The following is a 25570-nucleotide window of genomic DNA, read 5'->3' on the forward strand; positions in this document are numbered from 1 at the left end:
AACAAATAACAGTTGTTTCTTTTCATAGGCAATAATATAGAAAATTATAGTCCACTGATGAATTTAGGTAATGCTGAAGAACAATGTTTCATTACAGGATCAGACAACAGTACGAACTGTAGCATCAGCTACTACAGCAAATGAAATTCGTAGGCAGTCAAGTAGTTACGATGATCCTTGGAAAATAACAGATGAACAAAGGCAGTATTACGTAAATCAGTTTAAAACCATTCAGCCTGATCTAAATGGATATATCCCAGGTGAGTTCTCTAAACCCACAAGTTGCAACAGGTGTGACAGATAGTCATATCAGTTTTCTGTTGGTAGAGAGAACAGGATGATTTCTTGAAATTCCTCAAGGGGAGTTCCATTCACTGAGTGACTCCATCATCCACTCAGTGGGATGAGTTGTGCTGATTCACCTCTTTCCCTGCAGCCACCTGCAGAAAAAAATCTATTGGATAGGACTGAAGGACTTTATATAATAACAAGGAAGGCTACAAAGAGAAGGGGGAAATTGCCATTCACCTTCTGTTTACAGTAGACTCTGCTAGATCAAATGGCTTTTCAAGAATAGAAGGGATTCTGTTCATGGAAAAGCACCTTAGGATTCGATCTCCTACTTTATGGGCTTTTAAAAATAAATAATTTTGTGATGAGTAGTACACTCACATTTGGGGGCAGAATGACTCCTGGAAAAGAATTAAAGCTAAATTAATCACCCCAGTTTATTGTATCTTTTAAAAATCCTTAAGATTACAATTCTAGAATCAAAGTTAAACATTACTGTTTTAATATTTTCAGGGTCTGCAGCTAAAGAATTTTTTACAAAATCAAAACTTCCTATTCTTGAACTTTCGCACATTTGGTAAGTGTGAAATATAATTAGGTTGCAGTAGTTGCTTTAAGAATCACAGTTGTTTGATAGTGGAGCAAAAATGCCTAGTACATCTCATTCAGTATCAGTGGAACTTAAAAGCTTAAATCTGTTCCCATTTTAGTCAAAACGGTAACTTCCATCTGAATTGCCCTTGAGCAAAATTTGACATTTTAACTGACCTAGTTTCAAGTGTAAAATGTAGTGTTCTGTACCCAATTGTTTGTGTTAGTCTTGCATAAAGTAGGTCAGATTTCCCATTGAATTAAATGAGAATTAAATTCAACTAACAATATGGATTTACCCTGTTCTCCATAAAATATCTTGCGTTCTGCATGATTTCCAAACAAGACTTTATACTGAAAACAGCTGTTCATTATATCTGATAAACTGGGCTGTATGGTGCTAACTCTGTTTTCTCTAAATCAACATATGCTATATGAGGGGCCATTGAAGCTGCAATAGGCATTGTATTGTTTGCACAAGGTCTTTCCTTGTGAAGGCCATTTTCACACTTGACTCTGAGCCAGGGAATCTAGAGAAGCAGAGAGCCAGTGTGGTGTACAGTTGGTCCACCCCTTACGCAGGCTTGCCTTCTGCAGAACTGAGCTCACACGGAAAGCAAGCCCCTATAGAAACAATGGGGGGTGCTGTGGGAGCGTACCCCATTGTCCTTAATGGGATTTGAGCATACGCTCAGTTCCCCTTACACGAGGGGGGGATTCCAGAATGAATCCCATGCATAAGGGGTGGGCCAACTGTAGTGGTTTGAGTATTAGACTATGACTCTGAAGATCAGGATTTGATTCCTCACTTGGTCATGGAAATCTACTGGGTGACCTTGAGCAAGTCACATACTCTGAGCCCCAGAAAACCCTGTGATAGTGTTCCCTTAGGGTCTCTATAAATTGGAAAAAACTTGAAGGTGCACACAACAACAACAACAGAGCTGACTCGTTTTGCTTGGGCAGGTGACTACCTGCATAGCCTAGTCAGCCTCAACAACTATCTCTGATCGCCATTGTTGAAATGACTTCATGTGACCATCATGGAAACAAAAATAGCGTCCTTGCGGTTTCCAAGAGGGTTTGATGTATGGCTTCTTTATCTTGAGGAGCAAGAAGGGTGCAGAACAGGTTAGGACCCATTTCCTTCTACCCTTCCTCAATCTCCCTTTAGGAAATCATCCTTTTTATGAAGAGGTCTAAGGACAAATAAAGTACAACAAGGCAGTCCTGTTCCATAATATTGTAGGTGTCAAACAGATGATCTGGGGACAAAATGTCATCTAGTGCGCGGTTTTGTCCCCCAGGGGTTGTAAAAGATCCTTCGAGATCCTGCCCTGCAGAAAGCCACAAAGTTGTGGAATTAAAAAGACATAACTACAGTCACAAATGCCACATGCACTGTTCCTCTTCCTCCACTCACCACTCTAATCACCCTCTCCTAGCTCCTTCTAGGACAAATAGAACGATTTATCTAACAGGGAAAAAGTCCAAGGAGGAAACCTCATAGATATGCAGTTTTTCACCCAGAACCTTCCAAGAAATGATAATCTCAAACTGGACAATCAGAACAAGAATGCTTCATTTACAGAGCTGAAGATACACAGGACTACTGGTGCACTACAGCATCCCTGGAGTTCCCATGGTTGTTCTTCAGTTGTGTTTTGAGGAAGTCCTCCACAAAGAGTTATCCTGTATGGCTTATCCACTAGAAGATAATCAAAATTGAAAGGCCATTGTGGCATCTTCGTTAAAGCTAATGGTCTCATAATAAAGAAGTACCTAGACTGGGGATGGGAATCATATCTTCCTCCAGTTGTTGTTGGATTAGAAGTCTTGGGTGTCAGATTCACATGACCAATAGAGAGGAGTTCTAGGAACTGAAGTTGAACAATATCCGTGCGAGTGGTGGGGTGGTATTATCCTCACCTAATAAACAGTTCCTGAAAGCAGTCTATGAGATCTCTGTGCCCTAAGCATTCCTACAGACTTGTACCAGGACACCTTCCAATTAGGGACCAGAATCATGCCATCCAGAATCTTTGGCTCTGCAGTTGGATTATGGGTACAAAGAAATCTTGTTGAGGAAATCACCAGCTACCTCCCAGCAAAATGGAAGAGATTGTGGAATTCCTCCAGATGATAGCAGCAATCAGTATAGGAACCCCTATCTGTTAGGCAACGGCAGACAACCTGAGGCCATCATCTGCTGCCTGGACAGCCCCATATACTTGTGGGGGCCCATTGCCACTTCTCTCAGGATTCCAGAGAGTATTCATGGTAGCCATCCTCTTGGCTAAGAGTCTTCAAGCAGGGGGCTTACCTTGAAACTCATTTGGGTGTTTATTCCATGGGTATGAGGTTGTGATACACAGAGGCTCATACTACTAAGTTCAAGAGCTGTGAGGGCAGTTTAGCCCTAAGAGGTTTCCTCTCTGTGCTGGACTGTGATAGTTCCATACAGGTTTAGGGAGTTACATCAATATTTAAAACAGCAGTAGCAACTGTGACAACAAAACAAATCAACCTAATTTTTTTTTGCAGAAAGGCATTCAAACAGTCTGATCACCACTGATGCATCCACAAGATTGTCTATAGTGGCTTTGCTCTTCTTTGTGAATGAATGTGCCTTTGATCCAGCGGAGACTCCTGCTAGCAGAATGGGATGGAAGGTGGTGTTTGCCCATTTCCCCTTCCTTAGAAACCCCCCTGCCAGTCTCAGTTTGTTACAGCCAATTTTCAGAAGGCACAGGACTGTATGGGAGCTTCCCTTCTACCATCAGGAGCATCCCATGAGCTGTGTTCAGATCTCTTCATCTAGGTCACTATATTTTCCCCGAGTATGTAATACTAATACGAGTCAGTATCTCCACTAGAATAAGTACATTTGAAGGAGAACAGGAATTACGTGAAACATTATTTAAAAAAATATGGTAGAAACTCAGTGTTTAAAAATGATCATTCGGTTTCTTTTCAGGGAACTATCTGATTTTGATAAAGATGGTGCATTAACACTGGATGAGTTCTGTGCTGCTTTCCATCTAGTAGTTGCTAGGAAGAATGGATATGACTTGCCTGAGAAACTACCTGAAAGTTTAATGCCCAAGCTGATTGATTTGGAGGATTCAACAGGTATTTAAAAAAAAAACATTTGTTCTGTTTTTGCTCTCTTTGAAAATGCTATTCAAAGTAGTATATTATATTTGGATAATTTAAAACGTACTCCTTTAAACTATGACACTTTAAGGTACATGTATGCTTTATACATTCAAGAGGACTATTGCAGGAAATGGAAAATCTTTCATATATCTGTCCTGTTCTTGCTCTCTTGTGTGAAAGTTATTCATGTTCAAATTACCTGTGGCAGAATTTAGGATTATAATATTGGATTGGGATAGTGAAGGTGTGGTCAAACTATGTTCTCTGCACTTTTCCTTTATATTTACTGTGATTATTTATTTTCAACCTTTCTCCCAATATAGGGACTCAAGACAGTGAACAACAAATTTAAAAACAAAACCAATCAAAAATAACACCAAAGCATTAAAAATTATAAAGTTTCAAAAATGAATTATTTATAATGTTAAAAATAAACATGTAAAAATCTTGTATTAAAAATCTGTACAAACTATAAAATCTGCTGTTGAAGGGAGAGCAGGGATGAGGCCATCCTGACTTCTCTTTGGAGGGACTTTCAAAGTCTGGGAGCAGCCACTGAGAAGGCCCCTTTCCTTGTTCCCACCAAACAAGTCTGAGAACTGGTGGGACAGAGAGAAGGGCCTCTTCAGATGGTCTTAGCGCTCTACTAGGCATGTAAAAAGAGATATGGTCCTTCAAATAACCTGGACCCAAGCCATATAGGGCTTTATTGATCAAAACCAGCACTTTGAAGTGCACCCAGGAATAATGCCAGTGGACCTGTTGCATCAAAAGAGTTGTGTGCTCCCTATAGCAAACTCCAGTTAACAACCTGGTGGCAGATCTTTGGATCAACTGAAATTTCTCAGCACTTTTCAAAGACAACCCCAACTTCTCCAGGAACAGGCACAGTTGACAGACTAGCATTAGCTGTGCTAATGCAGTCCTGGTTACCGCTGCAATCTGGGCTTCCAAGCTCAGAGATAAATCCAGGAGTTCTCCAAAACTAGAATCCTGTGTTTTCGGGGAGAGTGTGACCCCATTTAACACAGGCTGAATCTATCTTCCCAGATCTGTCTTTCAACTGACCAGAAGCACCTCTTTCTTGTCTGGATTCACCTTTGATTTATTTGCCCTCAACTATCCTTTTACAGCTGCCAGGCACTGATTTAGCACAGGAACATCTTCCTTGAAATTAAGTGGAAAGGAATGATAGAGCTGGGTATCATCAACATACGGTATTGACATCTAACTGCAAACTCTGGACAGCTTCTCCAGTGGTTTCATGTAGATGTTAAATAGCATAGGGGACAAGACTCAATTCTGTGGGACCCCACAGGCTAATGGCCAAGAAGTTAAAAAAAAAAACCCGTTGTTACACCCTCTGAGGATTCCCCTCCAAGAAAAAGCAGGGCCACTGTAGCACAGTACTTCCAAACCCTATCCCAGAGAGGCACCTCAGAAGGATACCATGGTCAATGGTATTGATAGCTGCTGAGAGGTCCACCAGAACCAACAGCAGCCAACTCCCCCTGTACAGTTCCTGCATAGGTCGTCCGCCAAGGTGACCAAAGCTGTTGCTGTCCTGTAACCAGTTTGAAACCAAGATAGATCTAAATAATGCATCTCATCTTGGAACACCTGGAGTTGATAAGCCTCCACATATTCTAGTGCCCTGCCAAAAATGGAAGTTTGAAGCCTAGCCTATAGTTATCTGGTATAGTAAGAGCCAGGGAAAGTTTTTTTCAGAAGAGATCTTACCACAGCCTCTTTCAGGCGTGCTGGGACCCTGCTTTGTTTTAAAGAGGCATTAATCACTTCCCTTGCCCAGACAGCAAGTTTTCCTCCAGACTGTTTAACTAACCAGGAAGTACACATATAAGGGTCTAGTTCTCACTTCTCCAAGTTTCCTCTCCACAGGCTGCACAAATTGAAATGTATCCATCAACACTGGACAGGCAGGGGCCAAGGTTACTCCATTGTAAGTGTATTGACTTAAAACAAATCTCAAGCAATTTTATCTGTGAAATTATGGGCAATTCTTCACAGTGAGCTATTAAGTGGCTTACATTCTGCTTTGGATCACTTTGCTACTCAAAGTGATGCTTTGGATCCTTGACTACTCAAAACAGCTCTGCTGAACAATTATGTGCAGAAGCAATAGTGCAAGACAGAAAAATCTTCTTTTGCTACCTTTATTGCTCCACCATACATTTTCAGATAGATTTTAACCTATTTTTGTTCAGAGGGCTGGTATAACTCCATGCTGAGACAGGACACTTAGGAGCGATTGTGTCTATCATTCTGGTTATTTCCCCATTCGAAATCCATCAGGATTTTGATGAGATCACCTACCAAGGCAGCAAGAAACTTCCCAAGAGCCATCAGAAATCCATCTGGATCCAAAAGTCTCCTGGAGTAGACCATCTTAACCCCCCCCCCCCCCCCCCGGCATTGGTTCTGAGTCCTAGCAAGACTAATCCTGACCAAGAAGTGATCTGTCCATGATAATGGAACAGTAGAAAACTCCTTCATTCTCAGATCACCATCATCTTCTTCTCTACAGAAAACTAGGTGCCCAGCAGCATGAGTAGTGCCAGTTATCAGTTGGAACAGACCCATGATTGTCATGGCAGACATGAAGACCTGAGCCATTCCTGATAAGGTTGTGTCAGCATGGATGTTGAAGTCGCCCAGTGGCGCATGCCATGGAGACACCAGCACCATCCCTGAAACCACCCTGGGCAGCTCAGGAGGGGAGACTGTTGAACAGCAAGGCACACCAACAGAATCTCTAATCGAACAGATTAGAGTGTGGAAATATTGTGTGTAAATAAACACACTCAAACCCTTCAGACTGAAGGATAGGGCGACTAGTCAGGGGGATATTATCCCAATAAACTACTGTAACTCCAGCTCCCCCCGGTCTCACCTGTTGCTGCACAAAAAAATTTGGCGGGCAAAGCTGAGAGCAATCTCACCCACAGGCACACACACTCAGTCACAAACTAGTCTCTGTAATACATTCCAGGTCTACTTGTTCATCCAGGATCAAGTCCTGAATGGCAGCTATTTTACCATTCACCAACTTGGCATTCAGCAGCAGCATGGGGGGTTTCTGCCATGGCTATCCATATTACTGGGATGGGAGACAATTTGAGGGTGACTAATACCCTGTTGTAAATCTTATCCCCAGGATGTGCAATCATCTCACATTTCCATATCTCCCATTACTCTGTATAACTTGAATGGCTGCTGCTGATAACATAGAACCAGTTATATAGAGTGTTAGTGACTGTTATAAAAATGTGTCCTGTAAACCCATATTTGGATTAGATTAGGCCATGAAAGTTAAATGGAAAAATTGCAGGCCTGTTTGAAATTTTATTAATCCTTTAAATAACACAAATGAGTCCTTTAAATAACATATTTAAGTTTACAGGATACAGAAGGTGAAGCAAAGTGGACTGTTGGGGAAAGGGAAGTCGGGACAACTGAGGCTGCCTTTTTGCTTGCAGAAGGCAACTCTAGATCAAAGTCAGTAAATGTAAATAAAATCTTGTGTTAACAGATCTTTGTAATTATGAAAGGAGGTTGATGTGTGGGACAAATCATGGTGAGTAACTAGACATTAATACAAATCTGTAAGACAGTAACACGCTATTGTATTTGGCATTCATAGTGGTTCCTGTATCAGAAGTGGGAGATCAGTCTGGTGAGGTAGGTTATGCAAGTTCACCAGCAGAAGCACCTCCAAGCAAATCGCCATCAATGCCATCACTAAATCAAGCATGGCCTGAACTGAATCAAAGCAGTGAGGTTAGCAAAATGATATTCTTATTTGCTGGAAGTTTTTTTATTATTATTTTAAGAATTAATGCATGGTATAAAATAACTTACATGCTGTAACATCCAGATTGTTTACACTTTGAGGCTTTACTGAAGTAAACAACAAGCTGTCTATGTCAGAAGTAGGCAACTGTGCAGGAAGCTACTGTTCGCCCCTATATCTCTCTGGAGGCTGCATCAGCATAACTCACTGAATGTGATGTCATGTCACCTGTGGTCTCCTTTTTCAGATGAAAAAAGGCTGAGAGAATTTTGAATAGGTGGATGGATGGGAGAGGAAAACTGTTTTGCAGATTTTTTTATTTTTATATTTGTGTTTGGGGGCAAAAAAAAAACACTTGTAAATTTGGGGGAAATGCTTGGAGGACTTTGGGGGGGGGGAATGCCAGGGGGCTTTGGGAGCCACAAAAGTCAGGTTCAAGGTACGCTTTCTTCACCCCAATTGATAGCCTTTATCCCGAGCTATAATAACTAGGGAAATCTTTTGGGATTGTCAACATATGCTCAATTTATACCTTTATCCAAAACTAAACTTTTTTGTCGTCTGTTGTGATTCACATAAATGGAGGGACAGAGTCTTGTGCCTGGACAGAGCCACATGTAGAGTATTCTAGAACTCAGTGATTTAGCAGGAACTTTACCCCACTTGCTCATTGTGCTTCTTCCCTCAGGATCCTTGTCATGTGAGCATTGCTATCTTTTTCCTTCAGTAAATGTATTGTATATAGTTAAATTGTATTAATCCATGCTCATGTTCATTTATCTTCTGTTGATGGCATCATTTTTGAATCTTCATTTTTGAAAGCCCATCTCTCTCATCAGTTTGAAAAAGCCTTATGGCCTTAAAACAGGGGTAGGCAACCTTTTTGAGCCGGGGGCCAGGTTGCTGTCCCTCAGGCGACTGGGGGGCTGAAGCCAAGGGGGTGGAGCTTCCACCCTCCGGGGCGGGACCGCGTGCCGTGGGCAGAGCTTCCACCCTCCGGGGGCCAGGCCACCTCCTCTTTGCCGGCCCCTGATGGGGCCCCAGGCCCCGTCAGAGGCCGGCAAAAAAGCTGGCGGGGGCTGCCAGCGCTGGAGGCCTCCCCCTCTTTGCTGGCCCCTGACAGGGCCCCAGGCCCCGTCAAGAGCCCGGCAAAAAAGCTGGTGGGGGCTGCCAGCGCTGGAGGCCTCCTCCTCTTTGCCGGCCCTTTTGCCGTCGCTGGGGCCCTCCTGCAGGCCCCCCGGTGAGGGCATCAGGCCAGCCCGCTGCCGCCGCCGGAGCCCTCCTGGAGGCCCCCGGCGAGGGCAGCAGGCCTCCCAGAGGCTGCTGCCAATGGCGGTGAAGTCTCGCGCGACCTTTTGTGTGGTCATGCGAGACTTCGCCTCTAGGCCGCCGCCATTTCCCCCCCAAAATGGCGGCGAAGTCTCGCGTGACCTTACCGCATTTGGGGGGGAAATGGCGGCGCCCGGAGCGGCGAAAAGCCGCAATTGGTGGCGGCGGTGGCAGCCAGGGGCCGGCCGAAAGGCCTCTGCGGGCCGCATCCAGCCCACGGGCCGGAGGTTGCCGACCCCTGCTTTAAAATATTTTTACCTGTTCCTGAAGGGGGAGCAAAGATGGTGCTCACATAATCCACTTTTTTACATGTTTGTGTTTTTTCCTTTGGCAGTGGGTTCAGAATTGTGGGGAGTGTAAAAGCTCACTTACACATGATGAGTGAGGGGTTAGGGGTAGTGTTCCTGCCAAAATTGCTCAGCTCTAGAATGTTTGATTCATGGCTCTTTCCAGATGCAAGTCCCTATTCATTATGTGAGCTCACAGTTGACCACATGACGAACCAGTTATAGGTAAGCAACCTATTATTATTCATCTTTCTTCTCTTGCCCCTGTTGCTTGTTAAAGGTGAGCTATTTTATTCTGTTTTAAATCAAAGCACAAGGCACTTTGCTAATTTAACTGTATCACTTATAGGTGTGACTCCATCTAGAAGTTATTGTGTGGATGTGGACTGTGATGAAGATTAGTATTTGGGACAAATCATTAGACTGCCTAGACCAGTGATGGTGAACCTTTTAGAGACCGAGTGCCCAAACATAAAGGTGTTCCCACACCGGGTGTTACCTGGTGCCAGGGGACGAGACTTCCAGGGGGTCGGGACTTCAGGGGTTGGGACTTCTGCCTTCTGCCTGTAGATTCACCACCATAGGCCTAGACCATAGAAAGTATATGGAAGTCTAATATAATCAAGCTACTGTTTAAGCAGCCATCTTATTTCATGATTTATGACTTGACCAAAATCTTTACTTACTATGTAAGAAATAAATACTCTGTTAGGACAATCATATCAGTTACTTGGGCAAGCCTTTGCAAACCGTGGAGTTAGACTGAGTTATCTTGTTACTATGCATATCTTAGTCCAAATCATTAACTCAAAATTATGATTGCTGGGCATGCACAATTATGGTTGCATTACAAGTGTTGCTAAGTTAGTGGAAGGATGGAATTTTTAGTACCTCTTAGCCAGAATAACTGTTTTCAGCCTTTATGTTCAGACTGTGTATACCTCCAGTTACAAAATGTTGTGGTCAAACCAGAGATGGCAGTTACTTTCATTATATTTCAAGCCTTTAGAGGTCCCTAGTGGGAACTGCTTAATTGGGGCAGGGAGGGGGATCAAAACTTTAAAGTAATTGCTGTGGTATAAGTTAATGATAGGGAACTTTGAAATGTGTAAGTTTAGAGGTGAGCATTGTAGAACACAAATGAATAGATTACAGTGAAACAAACTGAAAGACATGACCTTGGATTTGGAAGGTAATATACATGAAAGAGAGGAACAGCAGAAATGGCAGGCTTTTATTTGCATTGGGAGGTAGTGCAGATTTCTGAAGAAGACTCTTTATTGTTTATTACCAGGTGTATCATGTTGCAGCAAGCTGAAGCTGAAGATTGGGTTATGGTGGGAAAAGAATATGTTTTTGTTGTTGTTGTTGTTAAGGAATAAGGTGAAATACAAAGTCCTTCAGTTTGTCATAGCTAAATGCCTCATGCTCTTTCATTGTTAGGTTGAAAGCCAGGAAGAGACAAATAGGTAGAGTCACACTGGGGTTGTAGTACATAGTCATGAAGTTGGATAAACAGACAAGAATTTGATGTTGGCCAAAGTTACTGACATGTCACAAGTGGTTTTGTTTGTTTGTTTGCTTGCTTGTGCAGGGTGTGTGTGAGACTTCAGTAGAAAATCTTAAATACCAGATGTGTCATGCATTATTTTTAGAATGGTCATGCTGGTTGTCAGATTCTGAGAGTTATGATCTAAAAGAGTAACATTTGTCTAGGAGTATATTGTGCAGGATCTAACAGTTCCTTAGATTTATGCACAGGAATTGTGCCGGCACAGCATTAAAGTTTTAACTGCTAAAATTGCAGACTGCTTTGAAGCTTCCTCAAATGTTACCAAACTGCTGTTGAGAAACTCAAGGCTAAAACTCATTCAAATTACAGCAAACTAATTCCACTGTTTTGGAATTTTGATATTTATATTTAATACTTGGAGCATTTCATAGGTAGACATTACGTGGTCTGTTAACATGACACATAGGGTTGTTGTTTTTCTGTTCCTGGAAATACTTAACTCTCAAGATAGGAAATACTTGCTAATGACAAATTTCCATGTGGAAATAATCTACATTTTGTTAACCTACCTAAAATGACTCTTAAACCCTTCTCGACCTTATGTGAACTGTTTATCCCTGAGTAGCTGTTTCTGTAGTTAGGCACTGCTTACATGGTTGGTCAGTCAAATAGTCTCCCAGTCATGTATCAATTATTGATTGATAACCAGTTTACTAGGTAAACATATAAAAGCTGTCTGAAAATAGGTTTGTGGCTGTGTTTTGAATTGACTAATAATTACTTACCATTCCACTAACTGAGAAACAGTAACACTTCTCTTCTGAAGACATAATCCAACTTCTTAATCCTAGACCAAATTCTTAATTGCTTTGATGCCTGATTAATTCCTGTTGTGTCACTTAGGAAAGGAGGGTTTGAACGTGGCATTTATGTTTATAAACAGAGCATATCTTAAACTTGTTGAAATTATTGCCAAGCAGATTTCATTATTGATTTACAGAGTTTGAAGTACTAATATTTTTCATTGTTTCAAAACATTTGGAAGAATTGCATTGAAAAGTCAAATCTAATTCTCTTACTGCTTTTGTAATACACTATAAAATTTCCAATATTTTATGAGGAAAATTTAAACTTGATTTCGCATTAAAGTGGGGAAATTGCAAAACTCCAAAAACATGAAAAGTTTTCATATTATATAATAGCAACGGAATATATTCAGAGGTTTCCACTTTTGTTGGCTTGATTTTATTGATAGAATCACATGCTTTCTTTCATGTAAACAAAATCTGACTTTTGCTCATACTCATACTTGAGACAGATGAATAATCCTGGTTGCTTTCGAAAATTTGCAAAGTATGCCTTTAAAATGTTGGTATTGGCAATTTCTAGAAATAAAACAGCTAGTGCAACCTCAGAACTAAGCTAAATCTCATTTAGAAAACCTTTACTCTGTCTCTCATACTGACTTGTCTCTCCTCTGTCTGTTCAGCAGTGGGAGACATTTAGTGAACGCTCCTCAAGCTCACAAACCCTGACCCAATTTGATTCTAACATTGCACCAGCTGATCCTGTAAGTCAATCACTTAGCTTGCTTGATTTGAAATTAATTTTATTAACTCTAGATTTTAATTAATTGTGTTTTGCTTGGTAATGCATGATTCTACAGTGCTTGTGGATAATGGTGGCAGTCCTAATGATCTTCATTTGACTTAAAATTTACAGGAAGAGTCTATATTTGAATAATACAGCTTGAGTATCCCTTATTTGAAAATCCAGAATGCCCCAAAATCCTGAGATAGTGACACCTTTGCTTTCTGATGTTTCGGTGTACACAAATTTTGTTTTATGCACAAAATTATTAAAAATATTGTATAAAATTACTCTCAGGCTATATGTATAAGATATATTGAAAACATAAATGAATGTTGTGTTTAGACTTCAGACCCATTTCCAATAAGTATATGCAAATATTCCAAAATCTGAAACACTTCTGGTCCTGAGCATTTCGAATGAGGGATACTCAACCTGCACGTCATATGAAAACTTGGACTATTTTATATTTTACATCTATGCAAGAATGGAAGATCTTTTCATTTGTGGAGCATTTTCACTGTGCAGAATGTCATCAAATCCTTACTCATTTTGCCAGCCCTAACAGATATATGTTTTGTATTAGTTGTGAAGCTCATTAGCTGTCTTGCACTGAAATGGGATTGATATCAGAAAAATATGGTAATTTGCAAAAAGCTACTGCAAATCCGCTCTGAACAAATGTTGCCAAAAAAGTTCCCAAGGGAGATTCACTTTAAGATCGCCAGAAGTTAGAAATGACTTGAAGGTGCACATCATGCTACCATGTACACATGCAAGACTATCATATACAACCCTCTATCTGCTGCACCTTCCTAATACACACACACACACACACACACACACACACACACACACACACACACACACTCTTCTTATATTGTATAAGATTATTAAATGAGATTACTTTTTTTCTCCTTTGGATTCCTTCTTAGTCTATTCTACTGCATGGCCAGTATGGGCACCAAGAGGTGCCTGTTCTTACTTTGATCTGCACCTAGGGAAATTGGTCTGTATGTGATAACTGTCCCTAAAAGAATGAATAGTGTTGTCAAACAATTCATGCATCTTTATTCTTCCTAGTATCATACTGCTCTTACCATTTTGAACTTGGGCCCATTTGCCATTAGCATGTCATTTCACAGAATCTTTGCCAACAGCTGTGTAGATGTAATTCAGTGCCTTGTGCACAAGAACATTAATCCCACAATGTCATTAGACAGTAACATCACTGGCACTTAAAAGTAGCCAGGAAAGGATTCAGGAAAAGGAAGAGCTTTGCTTGTCAGAAGTTCCTTGTTTCTCAACTCTTTGCAGCTTTTGTGTGTTAAAATGTTAAACTTCCTTGTAGTAAATGATTCTGTAAGATCTTAAAATCTTCTCCCCGCTCTGCCCAGGGCCGTTGTTCTTTCCTCTATGGATTTAGACTCATAGTTTGGGAAGACATTGCTCTAGAGCAACAGTTCTTAACCTGTGGCTCGCAACCACTTTGGGGGGTCAAACGACTCTTTCCCAGGAATCGCCTAAGGCCATTGGAAAACACATATTTCCAATGGTCTTAGAAACTGAGACGAAAATAATTTTATGATTGGGGGTTACCACAACATGAAGAACTGTATTAAAGGATCGCGGCATTAGGAAGGTTGAGAACCAACTGCCCTAAGAGCTTCAAGAAGGACCCAAAAGCCATGTTTAAATTTCTTCCCAAATTATGGAGTTTTAGCTGTAGTTTAGCAAAACAATTCTTCAGAAGATTTTTTAAAAGATTACATTCTTTTTATATTTCTAGTGAGTAGGTTTTTATTTTTAAAGGGCTGATAGTAACTGTGCAACTTCATGTCACAGATAACAACTCTCTTCCCAACCTTTGTTTGAGCTTTCCTCCTCCATGTTATATTCTTCTGTAGTTGTAATATCTGCATATTTTAGAAGCAGGAGGAGAAAATGCAGTCCATAGGCTCAATAAGCCCCTTAAGCCTCCTAGCAGTCCCCAGCAGTGTATCCATTTATTTAAAAGTGACATACATTATTTATTTATTTATTTATTTATGTTATTATATTATATTCCACCTTTCTCCTAATACAGGAATTCATATGTAGTTTTCTATCCCCCTCTTTGGCCTTGGACGAATGGAAGTGGCATGTTTATATTATTTAAGTAAAGTCTCCTTGCCAAACAATGAACAATATGTGACTCACTATGGCCCAGTGTCTGTTAATGTGCTCTAAATTTCTGTATATTTACCTGCCTTACTATAAAGATTAATAATTTAGCCCTGAGCAATTATTTGGAAATTCATATATTATGTGCAAATTGCTATTGAATGTTTCAAATGTTTTGTTAGCGGTGACTACCAGTAGTCTGCACCATCCAATGCAGTCTTTCACATTGTGTTATCATGCTTCTCTGCCAGCAAAAGAATCAATGCACACTGCAGTATTATCACAAATATAAGGATAGGTAACTGGAGCAACTGATCACATGAATAGCAAATACAGACACAAGTAAAAGGCATTGGAATAAGAGGAATGCACATTCAGAACCATACTAACATTTCTGACTTCATGCATTGAATGGGAAAATATGCATGAGACTTCTACATACATTCACTTGAATATGAATAGAAGCCTCCATATAACCAGGAACCCTGCTTTATTGGAGTTCCCAGTTAGGCACATTACTCAGATTTAAGAAAAGAATAGAAATGTACATACCTTCTCCAGAGAATCTAGTATTGCAAATCATATCAACTCATGTATCCCACATCCTTACACTGGAGTAGATTTTTATAAATAGAATATGTGAAGTTTAAAGAGAGATGTGATATTGGTTTACATAATAAATAATAAATTTATTTATATTTTCCCGCCTCTCCCAGGTGGATCGAGGCAGGATTACAACCTAATATAAGTATACAACTATAAAGCTCATCAATAAAATATATAAGCATTTAACAATTTAACCATTTAACAATTAAAAACACGCTATCGAAGTGACAGTGAGGATAGAGGTATTCCAATCCTAATCAAAGAGATGGATCCTTGTATTTCATACAGAGTCAGGTGGGTATGCTTGCTGGAAGAGATCCGTCTTAACTGCCCTCTTAAACATCTCCTAGGATGTAGTAAGACGGATCTCTTCCGGAGACTGTTCCATAATCTAGGAGAGGCTGCAGTGAAACCTTTTAGGGAAGTTGAAGCTAGTCTGGTCGTTTTTAATTCCAGCAGGTTCTTCCCCAATATTCTGAGAGTGCGGGGCGGATTATGTAGGGAGAGGCATTCCTGTAAGTAACTCGGGCCCAAGCCATGTAGGGCTTTAAAGGTAATAACCTTGTATTGCGCCCGGAAGCAAATCAGTATATAGGTACTCATATGCTGGGTTTCATAAGTGCAAAGTTAGATGTTCACTTTGTGGGCTGTTTTTCTTTGTGTTTTTCCTACTAAAACGGGCATGTGAGTGAAGAGCAGTAACAACGTCTTTCTCACACTTCCTTTTTATAATACAAACCAAACACATTTTCTGGTATAACTATAAATAAAACCACCATGTTGAAGAAAAGACTGATCATGTTCTGCATGTTTGCTGCTCCACAATATGGGAGGCATAATCAGACAAAATGAGAAGAGTAAAGCTCCCCTAGAGAAGGCATAATGCATATAGTAAAATCCATGTGTGTTACAGAGAATGCCCCTAGTGATCCCCAGTCTAGAAACCCACAAAGAAGATAGAAGGGAGTGTAAACAGAAAAGGGGGCAAGTCCCCATAGTATAGTGAGTCAATATTGCTGACAGAGGCCTGGTCCAGACGGGCCCTTTAGCACATCCTGGCGACATACGAGGGTTGCCTCGGGGCGCCATTTCCAGACCCCCTGCAACCCTAGCACGTCACCAGGACGTCATTGTCGTGCGGCGCCGTATACATCACTGTTGCGTGCCGTCCAGATGGACCCGTCCAGATGGCGGCGGCACTAAAAGGAGCCACTTTTCAGTGCTCCTTTGTTTTCCACGTAGCTGCACCACACAATTTGGTTGCTGTGGCACGGCTACACGGAAAAGAGAGGCAGCTCCCAGCCGCTTTTTTCTGGCGGTCTGTACCCCGCCAGAGTTTGTTTTAAAGATTCAGGCTTTTAATGGAAATATTATATGGCAATATGGGTCTACTCAGCATAGAAAGATTGATTTAAACTAAATTAATTTTATCCCTCTGTGTCTTAGGATACTGCTATTGTTCATCCTGTTCCTATTCGGATGACTCCAAGCAAAATTCATATGCAGGAAATGGAGCTTAAAAGAACTGGAAATGGTAAGCAGTAGTTATTATACTGATCTCTGTCTCAAATTGGCAACAAAGACTGGAAAGGAAGTTGGAGAGCTCCTCTTCATCAATGACGTCCCTGTAGCTCAGCCTGCCATTCTAGATGCCAAAAGTTAAAAACTGTAAACCAAGAGTACCTTGGCTTTTTGCTCTTATGTGCCTGTCAAGGCATAGCTTTGAAACACCTTGAGTGTAGGGGATAAAAACACATTCATTAGATGACTGTGATGAAAATATGCCTGCCTCTCAGCAATCTTTTCTAATTTGTATTTTACTATTAATGAATATTATTTTTTTAAAATGCATTCCACCAGAAATTAGTTGAAAAAAACATTAAAAATTGATGAAATATTCCTAAAATTCAAAACATAGGAACCACATTGTGTTATTTTAAAAAAAAAAGCCTTGTCCTTCTTCATTAAAAGGATCCAATTTGTTATAAAACTGCCTTGTTGCCTGAACTTCTTTTGGCTTCATGTAATCCTTTAGTTTAATCATGAACTATTTGACTTGTTCAGGCAGAGTGCCCTAAATTATAAATCTTTCAGAAAATTATCTTTATTTTCCGTAAGCATTTCTTCAGAATTTGTTCTGTGTGATGCTTATTTAATAGTGCTGTGACTTGAAAATCTCAAACCATGAAGGTTTTTCGAACCCCATTACAGTGGCATAACAAACCTGGCTCAAGTCCAATATTTTTCAAGAGCCCAACCTCTAGTGCGAGAGAATTGTCTTTGTCTTCCCTCCTCACTACAGCCCTCCACATCACCATAAAGGTGACTCCTGGAAAGCTTCCAAGCCCTATTGAGTAGATTTAGTGCTGCAAAGAGGCTCACCAGTGCAAAAGGGATTGCCCTCTTCCCAGTTCTGCTTATAAAAACAGTTATGTCAGGTGAACTACCATTTTGGAAACTGGTAACCAATTTTCTTTCATATGAATTTGTATAGATTTCTGCATAGTAAAATACGGAGCTTAATGGAATGAAATCTAAACTTAATATCAATGTATATTGGCTCATTCATGAAGGAGTTTTATAATAGGAAATAATTCCAGTTGCCTTGTTCTAGCAATGTTGTTTCTCTATGCATTGTATGAAGGAAGTTTCCATCAGATACATGATGTGAAAGGTTTAGGATTTTTAATGCTAAACTAATGTAGGTTATATTTGTAAAATTAATGTCTTGATAAAAATAGACATTAAAATAATTTTAGAAATACTGATTTTATTGTGGATATTTTATCTGGAATAGTATAACTTCTATCACAATATTATGTAAAGTTTCATAAACGCTTGTCTAAAAATCATATTTTTATAAGTGGGCTGTAAGGCTAATTCCAAAGAGTCTGTTTTTCTTATACAGTGGTACCCCGGGATACGAATTGACCGCGTTACGAAATTTCCGGGGTACGAAAAAGTTAGATTTAAAAAAACTGTTCCGGGTAACGAAAGATTTTTCGGGTTACGAAATTAATTTCGGCGCGAAATTCAAATCGGAAGCGCGGCTAGCGGCTTTCCAGCGCCTTTTCGGGTTGCGAAATGTATCGGGTTACGAACGGCGCCACGGAACGAATTAATTTCGTAACCCGAGGTAGCACTGTATTCAGTTTAAATTTATTGACAGCTTCCATTATTTTGTAGTCTTCTGTAGCTGCCAGGAATTGGAAGGGTTTGATTAAGTAAGGACTTGGCCAGCAGCTATTTTGTTAGTTTTCTATATTTACTGAATCTTATGCCATATGACTTAGTATCTTATTTTATTTGCTGGTGATTCTAGTGCTGAAAACAAAAAAAAGTTGCTAAAATACAGGAAACTGTGTTTTGTATCCTTTGCTTAAATAAAAATTAGCAATATAGTATAAATAAACTATATTAAGCCAATATAGAAATATTGTATACAATGCAATATAGTTTTTAGACAAAAAAGATAATTCATTATTACCAAAACAATCCTTTTCAGCATCTAAAAAGAGCATTAATGTTTCCTTGCTTGTACTGAGGGTGGAGTCCAGGACTTGCCTTCCACTTTGGAAGGGGCAGACACATAATTTGGTGGGGGGAAAACCCCAGCCACAGTTCATTCCCTTCAGCAGGCTTCCCTGAACTTTGAACCTACACAGTGGTAACATACATTTTTAGGCACTTGTGGGCCATGATGATAGTGATAGGGAAGAGGTAGCAAGGAAATCCCCTACTGCCAGTCCATTAGCATCTGTATGGACTGGAGTCTGGATTCATCTCTAGATGTTTGATTTCAATGACAGAGGTATTTGAATTGCAGATCCTGTAAGATCTAACTGGCATAGCCAGTAAGAACTGATGGAAATTGCCATCCAACCATGTTTAGACACATTAACTTCCTTATTCCCTAATGTGTCAGGTTTTTCTTCATTGCTGTCTATAAGTGCCCTCAAATTGACTCTGACTCATCCTGTGGATGAATCGCCTCCAAGACGCCCTGTCCTCCACTGTTCTTTTTTCCTGCAGAATCAAGCCTATGAGCTCCCTGATTGAGTTCATCCATCTAATATGTGATCTTCCTCTCTTTCTACTGCCTTCTACTTTTCCTAACATTATTGTCTTTTCTAATGAGTCATGCCTTCCCAAAGTACGGCAGCCTCAGTTTCTTCATCTTGGTTTCCAGGGTGAAGTCAGGCTTGATTTGTTCTAGGCTCTATTTGTTTGTCTTTTTGGCTGTCCATGGTATCCTCAGCACTCTTCTCCAGAACCATATCTTGAATGAGTTGATTTTCTTCTTATCTGCTTTCCTAACTGTCCATCTGTACATTTTATGTTCATCTTTATATAGTTCTTCGTTCCATGTGTCATTCACTTTATCATCTCTTTTATGTAGCTGCTCTGTGTATTGCTTCCACCGTCTTTTTATTTCTTCTTCATCATGTAATATATTTTTCTCGTGGTCGTACAGCATCCCCACCCTTGATTTAAACTTCCCTTCTTTCATTACCTGACAACTTTCTCTTCCAGAGAAAGCCTTTCTGAACCTAGTGTATATATTTGTTTAAAATGTTTCAACTGTTACAAGATTGCTTGTACTTACATAAACTGTTCACTGTAATATATTATAAAAATATTATATATTTATCTCTCTCTCTTTCTCTTCCCCCTCATTTATCTAGATAGATAGATAGATAGATAGATAGATAGATAGATGCCGTATATACTCGACTATTAGTCGAAAAATTTATGCCCCAAAATGAACTCCAAAATCCTGGGTAGGCTTAGGAAAGGGTCAGTGAGTTAATGCTAATAAATTTTGTGAAAGAAGAAGTGCCCACCTTCCTCTGTAGCCTTGTAATGGCTCCCTGTTTGAAGCCCCGGCGCCCGCTCTCCTCTCCTCCTCTCTCCCTCTGTGTGTGTTTGTGTCTGTTTCCCAGGCTCTCAGCATTCCTGCGGAGCCAGACCTAACAAGCTACTGCTCAGAGAAGGAACACAAAGTACGCCCCGGCTTGTACCCCGTTTTGCCTGGAAGTCCTGGGTGTGAGAAGGAGAGAGAGCGAAAGCCCTGTCCTCTATTTCTGAAAGCTATGAGTCTTGGGAGTGAGAAGGAGAGAGAGAGAAAGCCCTGTCCTCTATTTCTGAAAGCTATGAGTCTTGGGAGTGAGAAGCAGAGAGAGAGAAAGCCCTGTCCTCTATTTCTGAAAGCTATGAGTCTTGGGAGTAAGAAGGAGAGAGAGAGAAAGGCCTGTCCTCTATTTCTGAAAGCTATGGGTCTTGGGAGTTCTGGGGGTGAGAAGCAGAGAGAGAGAAAGGCCTGTCCTCTATTTCTTCAAGCCCTGAACCTTGGAGTCCTGGGAGTGACAAGCAGAGAGACAGTGGGGTCTGTCCTCCTTTTCGCAAGCCATGTGCCTTGGAGATGCTTTTGGTAAGGGGAAGAGTGTGTGTGTGTGTGCACGCTGAGGTTTGTTTCCCCTTTTCCATGCTGAGACTGATGCTTGGGAGAGGTCCAGAGAGTGAGATATAGGGAGGGAAGTGGTGCTTTGTTCCCCCCCCCCTTAGATCTTTTGTAATATCCTCCAGTGTTTGCCCTTCAACTTATCCACTGGTCATATCAAAATCCATGATTTTGGGTCCAAAAACTGCCCTCGACTTATACATGAGGTCAACTTATACATGAGTATATACAGTAGATAATAAAAATATTATAAGGCCGTATAATTTAATTTAATGTAAAGAAAACTAGGGACCTTTGGCTCTCCCATTTTCTCTAGCATTACCACAAAGAGCTAGGACCTTTTCTTGAGTTTATTTTTACAGTCGGCCCTTCTTATACACGGATTTTTTATACACGGATTCAATCATCCACGGTTTGAAAATATTTAAAAAAAGTATAAATTTTAATTATCAAACCTTGATTTTCCATTTTTTATAAAGGACACCATTTTGCTATGTCATTATATTTAATGGGACTTGAGCATACACGGATTTTGTTATACACAGGGGATCTTGGAACCAATCCCCAGTGTATAGCAAGGGTCCACTGTATATTTAAACCCAAATGAACCATTTTAGACCCAGAAAAACAAAGTTGGTATATATCCTCAAAAGTCCAGACCATTGACAGTGGGTTAAACAGAGACATTGGTTTTTGGGTTGTTTTTTATTGTTGTTGTTTGTTTGTTTTTGGTTTTTTTCATATTACACATATTAGAACACTAGTTAATGTTGTAGTTGTTCATTCAAGTCATTTTTGATTTATGGCGACCCTAAGGCAAATTTGTCACAAGGGTCCTTTGGCAAAATTTGTTCAGAGGCTTTGCATTCTACTAAGGCTGAGAAAGTGTAATTTGCCCTGACTTACCTAGTGGGTTACTATGGCTGAGCGGTGATTCAAACCCTGGTCTTCAGAGTTGTATTCCAATGCTGAAGATAGAGTGCGCCTGCGTCATACGTGGACATGCTATACGCAGCTTTCAGCATACACTGAAAGCCGTGCTGGGAAAAAGGGTGACGCGTCCCATAGGGAATAATGGGGTGAGCGCTCATGGCGTACGCACGCTGCCGCGTGCACAAACCCCATTCATCTTCAGAGTGTGGTGACATAGAAGTGTGTGGGGTATATATACTGTGTGACCCTTAGTTGGGAGGAAGTGAAGATACCAGTCACAGATGCAGGCAAAACATCAGGGAGCATCCAGACAAGCATTCTCTGAAGATACCGGCCACAGATGCTGTCGAAACGTCAGGAATAAACTCTTCTAGAACATGGCCACATAGCCCAAAAAACCCACAAAAAACTTTTAAAAGACAAGTTTGGGAGCTACTGAACCTGTGCCTCGTTGATAGAACGCTAAGTATTGTTTAGCATTATAGCTTAACCAGACCACTGTTTCTTGATATAGATTTAGCATGCTTGTCAAGAGGTAAAAATTGCAGCCATGGGATTAGAATAGTGATGGAGGAGTAATAGAGGTCATTTTGACAATAGTAGGGGGAAAATCATGTAGAGTTCAAGAACATGTGCTCTTCGTTGAAAATTTAACTTTATATATTTTTGCATACCATTTCATAATGTATTGTGTATAATGAACTGGAGATACTGGCATTGGTATTTGAATAAAGTTGATTTATATAAAATAAAAGATATGATTTTTCATGACATTTTCCAATTGCTTATGATGAGCTGTTTCTTCTACTGATTTAAAAAGCTCTTAGGAAGAAAAAGACTTGAATCCTAAATTTTCTTCTATGAACACAACAGAGTTCATGATCACATAAAGCAGTTTTCTGTCTCCCTCTTCCCTCTGCAATCCTTTGCAGTCGCCTACAGATCTGCTCAGGAGAATGTGTGGCAGGCTGCAAGTGGGTAGGAGAAATTATCAGAAATCACATAGAAATGAAATAATGACATAGAATCCAAGCCAAAGTACTAAGAAAGTTTCTTTTACTATGACTGAATTTGAGAATTAGCTGAAACTTTCCATCACAAGAAACCTCGATAAACCTACTTCTACTAATTAAATATATCTTTTTATTCCTTTTTTAGATCATACAAATCCCACGAGCCCTTTACTTGTGAAGTCACCAGATCTTACGGAAGAAAGTAAAATGAATGCATCTGTAAAATTTGTAGGGGGAAGTACAGTTGGCAAGTATCAGTGTTCCCTTTCCCACTGGGATGTCATTCTATTCCAGTTCACTGACCATTTTCGGTATCTATAACTCAGAACTAACCTGGCTCTTCTAGTTTCTGGTTCCGTTTTAAAAACCTATGCTACTTTAACAAAAGTGTGCTTTTTCTTAGATCTTATATTTGGGTTATTTTCTATAACCCAGCCTTTCACCTGTGGAACAGGATACAGTGTTGTTGGAAATATTTTCTAGATATTGTTTATATCCCTAGTGCTTTCTTGGGAGCAGTTTTTGTTGCTTCACATTATAAATCATTACAACATGAAGATTAAAATACTTGTAATTTTTGAATAAATATATTCATTCTCCATTTTGGATAATATGATCTGAGAAACCAAATATAAGTAGCAGCTATTTAAACCATATTTATGGCAGACTCCTCAAAATATACATTTCTTCCTACTGATTCATCTTTTTGGATAAAAATAAGTATATAAACATCCCTCACGTGACTATGCAAGGTGAAGATTACATATTCTTTTGGCCCATTTTAATGATCTATATGCCCCTTTGGACTGGATTTATACTTTCAAGGGTGTAATTTTTTCTGAGTCGTTGGGATCTGCATAAGGTCTTCAAACTATATGATTATTTAGTATACCTGAGGGTTGAAAGTGCAGCAAAAGTATTTGCATAAGTTGTATAGGTGGCTAGCCAGCCTGAGAAATTGACTGGACTTTTGCTGGGTTCCCAGATACCTGCTACTGTCAAAAGAGGTAGATCTTTTTTTAAAAAAGGAAAAGAGGATTTGTACTTCCCATGTGGTAAATGAAGGAGCACCAGGCCATGTGGAGAAAGCAGTGGACTTACATGGGGGAAATGGGGTGAGTGAAACCAATGGAGCAGCCAGGTCAGCTCAGGGGAGGCAAGAAGAACAACTTGTCCAGGACCTGCACCAACATGGCAGAATGTTTGCATGCCATTCCCCTTTTGATTTCCCCGATTTAGAAATTGCCATACTGGAAGGTCAAATACAAGAACAACACTGAAATATATATGAAGAGGGTCTGGCCGAGGAAAGGAATTAGTGCTCTTTCCATTCTTCCAGTGGACACCTGCAGATTAACTTGGAATTACTAACTGAATAGTGATCATAAGAATACAAAACTGGATATTTTCGATAATTTTAGGAAAAACAGGTGTACTGTTACATGTGATGCCAGATTAATTTTAGACATATATTTGAAGAGAAACCTGTTTGATTGACTCTGTGTTAGTAGTGCCCATCAAATGCTACTTATTGATAAATTTTGTACACTTTACAATTCTATAGAATAATCAAGATGTGTTTAATCAACAAGCCATGTGAGATTGTATTTTTCTTATGCCAGCAGATGGTTACAGCAGTTCAGATTCCTTTACTTCAGACCCAGAACATATTGGAAGCACTGTAACTAGACAACGGTAATTAGTTGCTTTCATTTTAAGGATGCTGAAGTAGCGTACTTCCCTGAACCCCATCCTGCCCTAAAATACAGATTAGTTTTAACAGTAACTTCCTCTCATTGCACAGTGACAATTCAAGGAATTAAACAGTTTTGGAAGGAGTGCTTTCCCAATTAGTATGGTGTTAGTGTTCACCTGGTTGATTAAGACAAATGACATGAGATCTCTTCGGTAGCAGCCAGGCCAGAGAAGTTGACATAAGAGCTGATGAACACTTCCTGAGTATTTTGTGTGCTGCTAGAGCAGTATATATTTACAAACTAACTACTCATAGAAAGACAATTTTAAGTAATTAAATTCTAGAGCAAACTGGAAAAAAAGACAAAACAGAAATACACTTCAGTCCTTACATCTTTGAAGCTGTTGACCTGGTATACACAAATTTTGACTATACTTGACTGTGATTTCTTAATTGCCATTGTATTAGTTTCCTGGTTCTATGAAAAGTATTGTTGCAATATTTTTGTAGTCTTGTAAGTTTTGTTCACTTATAGCCAAAATACATTTTTGTAAGCCAACAGACCCAGTAATAAGTTGTATCCAACAACATTTAAAGAACCAGAAGTCTCTCCTCTGCACTGAAGCATTTTCACCCTGCGCTTTAGCCTTAAAGGCTCTTAAAAGTGGCTTGTGTAAGATTAACAACAACTCAATCCCTAACTACTATCTTACAAGAACAGAAAATCAAAAAGTACGCATGATGAAGGGTGGGATTGGTATGGCGTAAAGCATCACCACAGGCATGAATTCGGGTTACAGAGTTCTTATAATGACCAGCTTAAATAGCAGCAGTTGAAGGAGAGAAAGAACTAGTTGCAGGTGGTCTCTTAAATGATGGTCTAGTTCTATATCCCCATCTCTCTCTCTTTCTGTACTGTAGCCTTATACTTATATATGACATTTGTGGGAGGAGCTTGATGTAGCTGATCTCTCAGCAGAGCCCTGTAATCTTATTTCTCCTACAGTCTTTACTACAGCTTTTCCCAACCTGTCACTGTCTGGATGTTTTGAATTACATGTGTTGGATCAGTGAACTCCCATTATCCCCATTCAATATAGTTGACCATGCTACAGCCTGAAGTAACA

General features: G+C 40.0%; 1 protein-coding gene across 4 annotated transcripts in view; it reads left to right on the top strand.

The window, feature by feature from the left end:
* LOC149311061 (ralBP1-associated Eps domain-containing protein 1-like) overlaps positions 1–25570 on the top strand; it is a 62174-nt gene that overhangs the window by 23200 nt on the left and 13404 nt on the right. The window contains exons 6-13 of one of the 4 annotated variants that reach the window (XM_089530273.1): positions 98–260; positions 805–868; positions 3860–4014; positions 7703–7839; positions 12471–12551; positions 16787–16874; positions 22893–22994; positions 24370–24442. In XM_089530273.1, coding sequence (XP_089386399.1) covers positions 98–260; positions 805–868; positions 3860–4014; positions 7703–7839; positions 12471–12551; positions 16787–16874; positions 22893–22994; positions 24370–24442 — 863 coding nt within the window. The remainder of the gene's footprint in view (positions 1–97; positions 261–804; positions 869–3859; positions 4015–7702; positions 7840–12470; positions 12552–16786; positions 16875–22892; positions 22995–24369; positions 24443–25570) is intronic. The other 3 variants (XM_089530274.1, XM_089530275.1, XM_089530277.1) reach the window with 3 other exon arrangements.

Source organism: Sceloporus occidentalis, unplaced genomic scaffold (genome assembly GCF_023333645.1).
Source record: "Sceloporus occidentalis isolate IW3139 unplaced genomic scaffold, rSceOcc1.0.p SCAF_6, whole genome shotgun sequence".
NCBI classification, from domain to species: domain Eukaryota; kingdom Metazoa; phylum Chordata; class Lepidosauria; order Squamata; family Phrynosomatidae; genus Sceloporus; species Sceloporus occidentalis.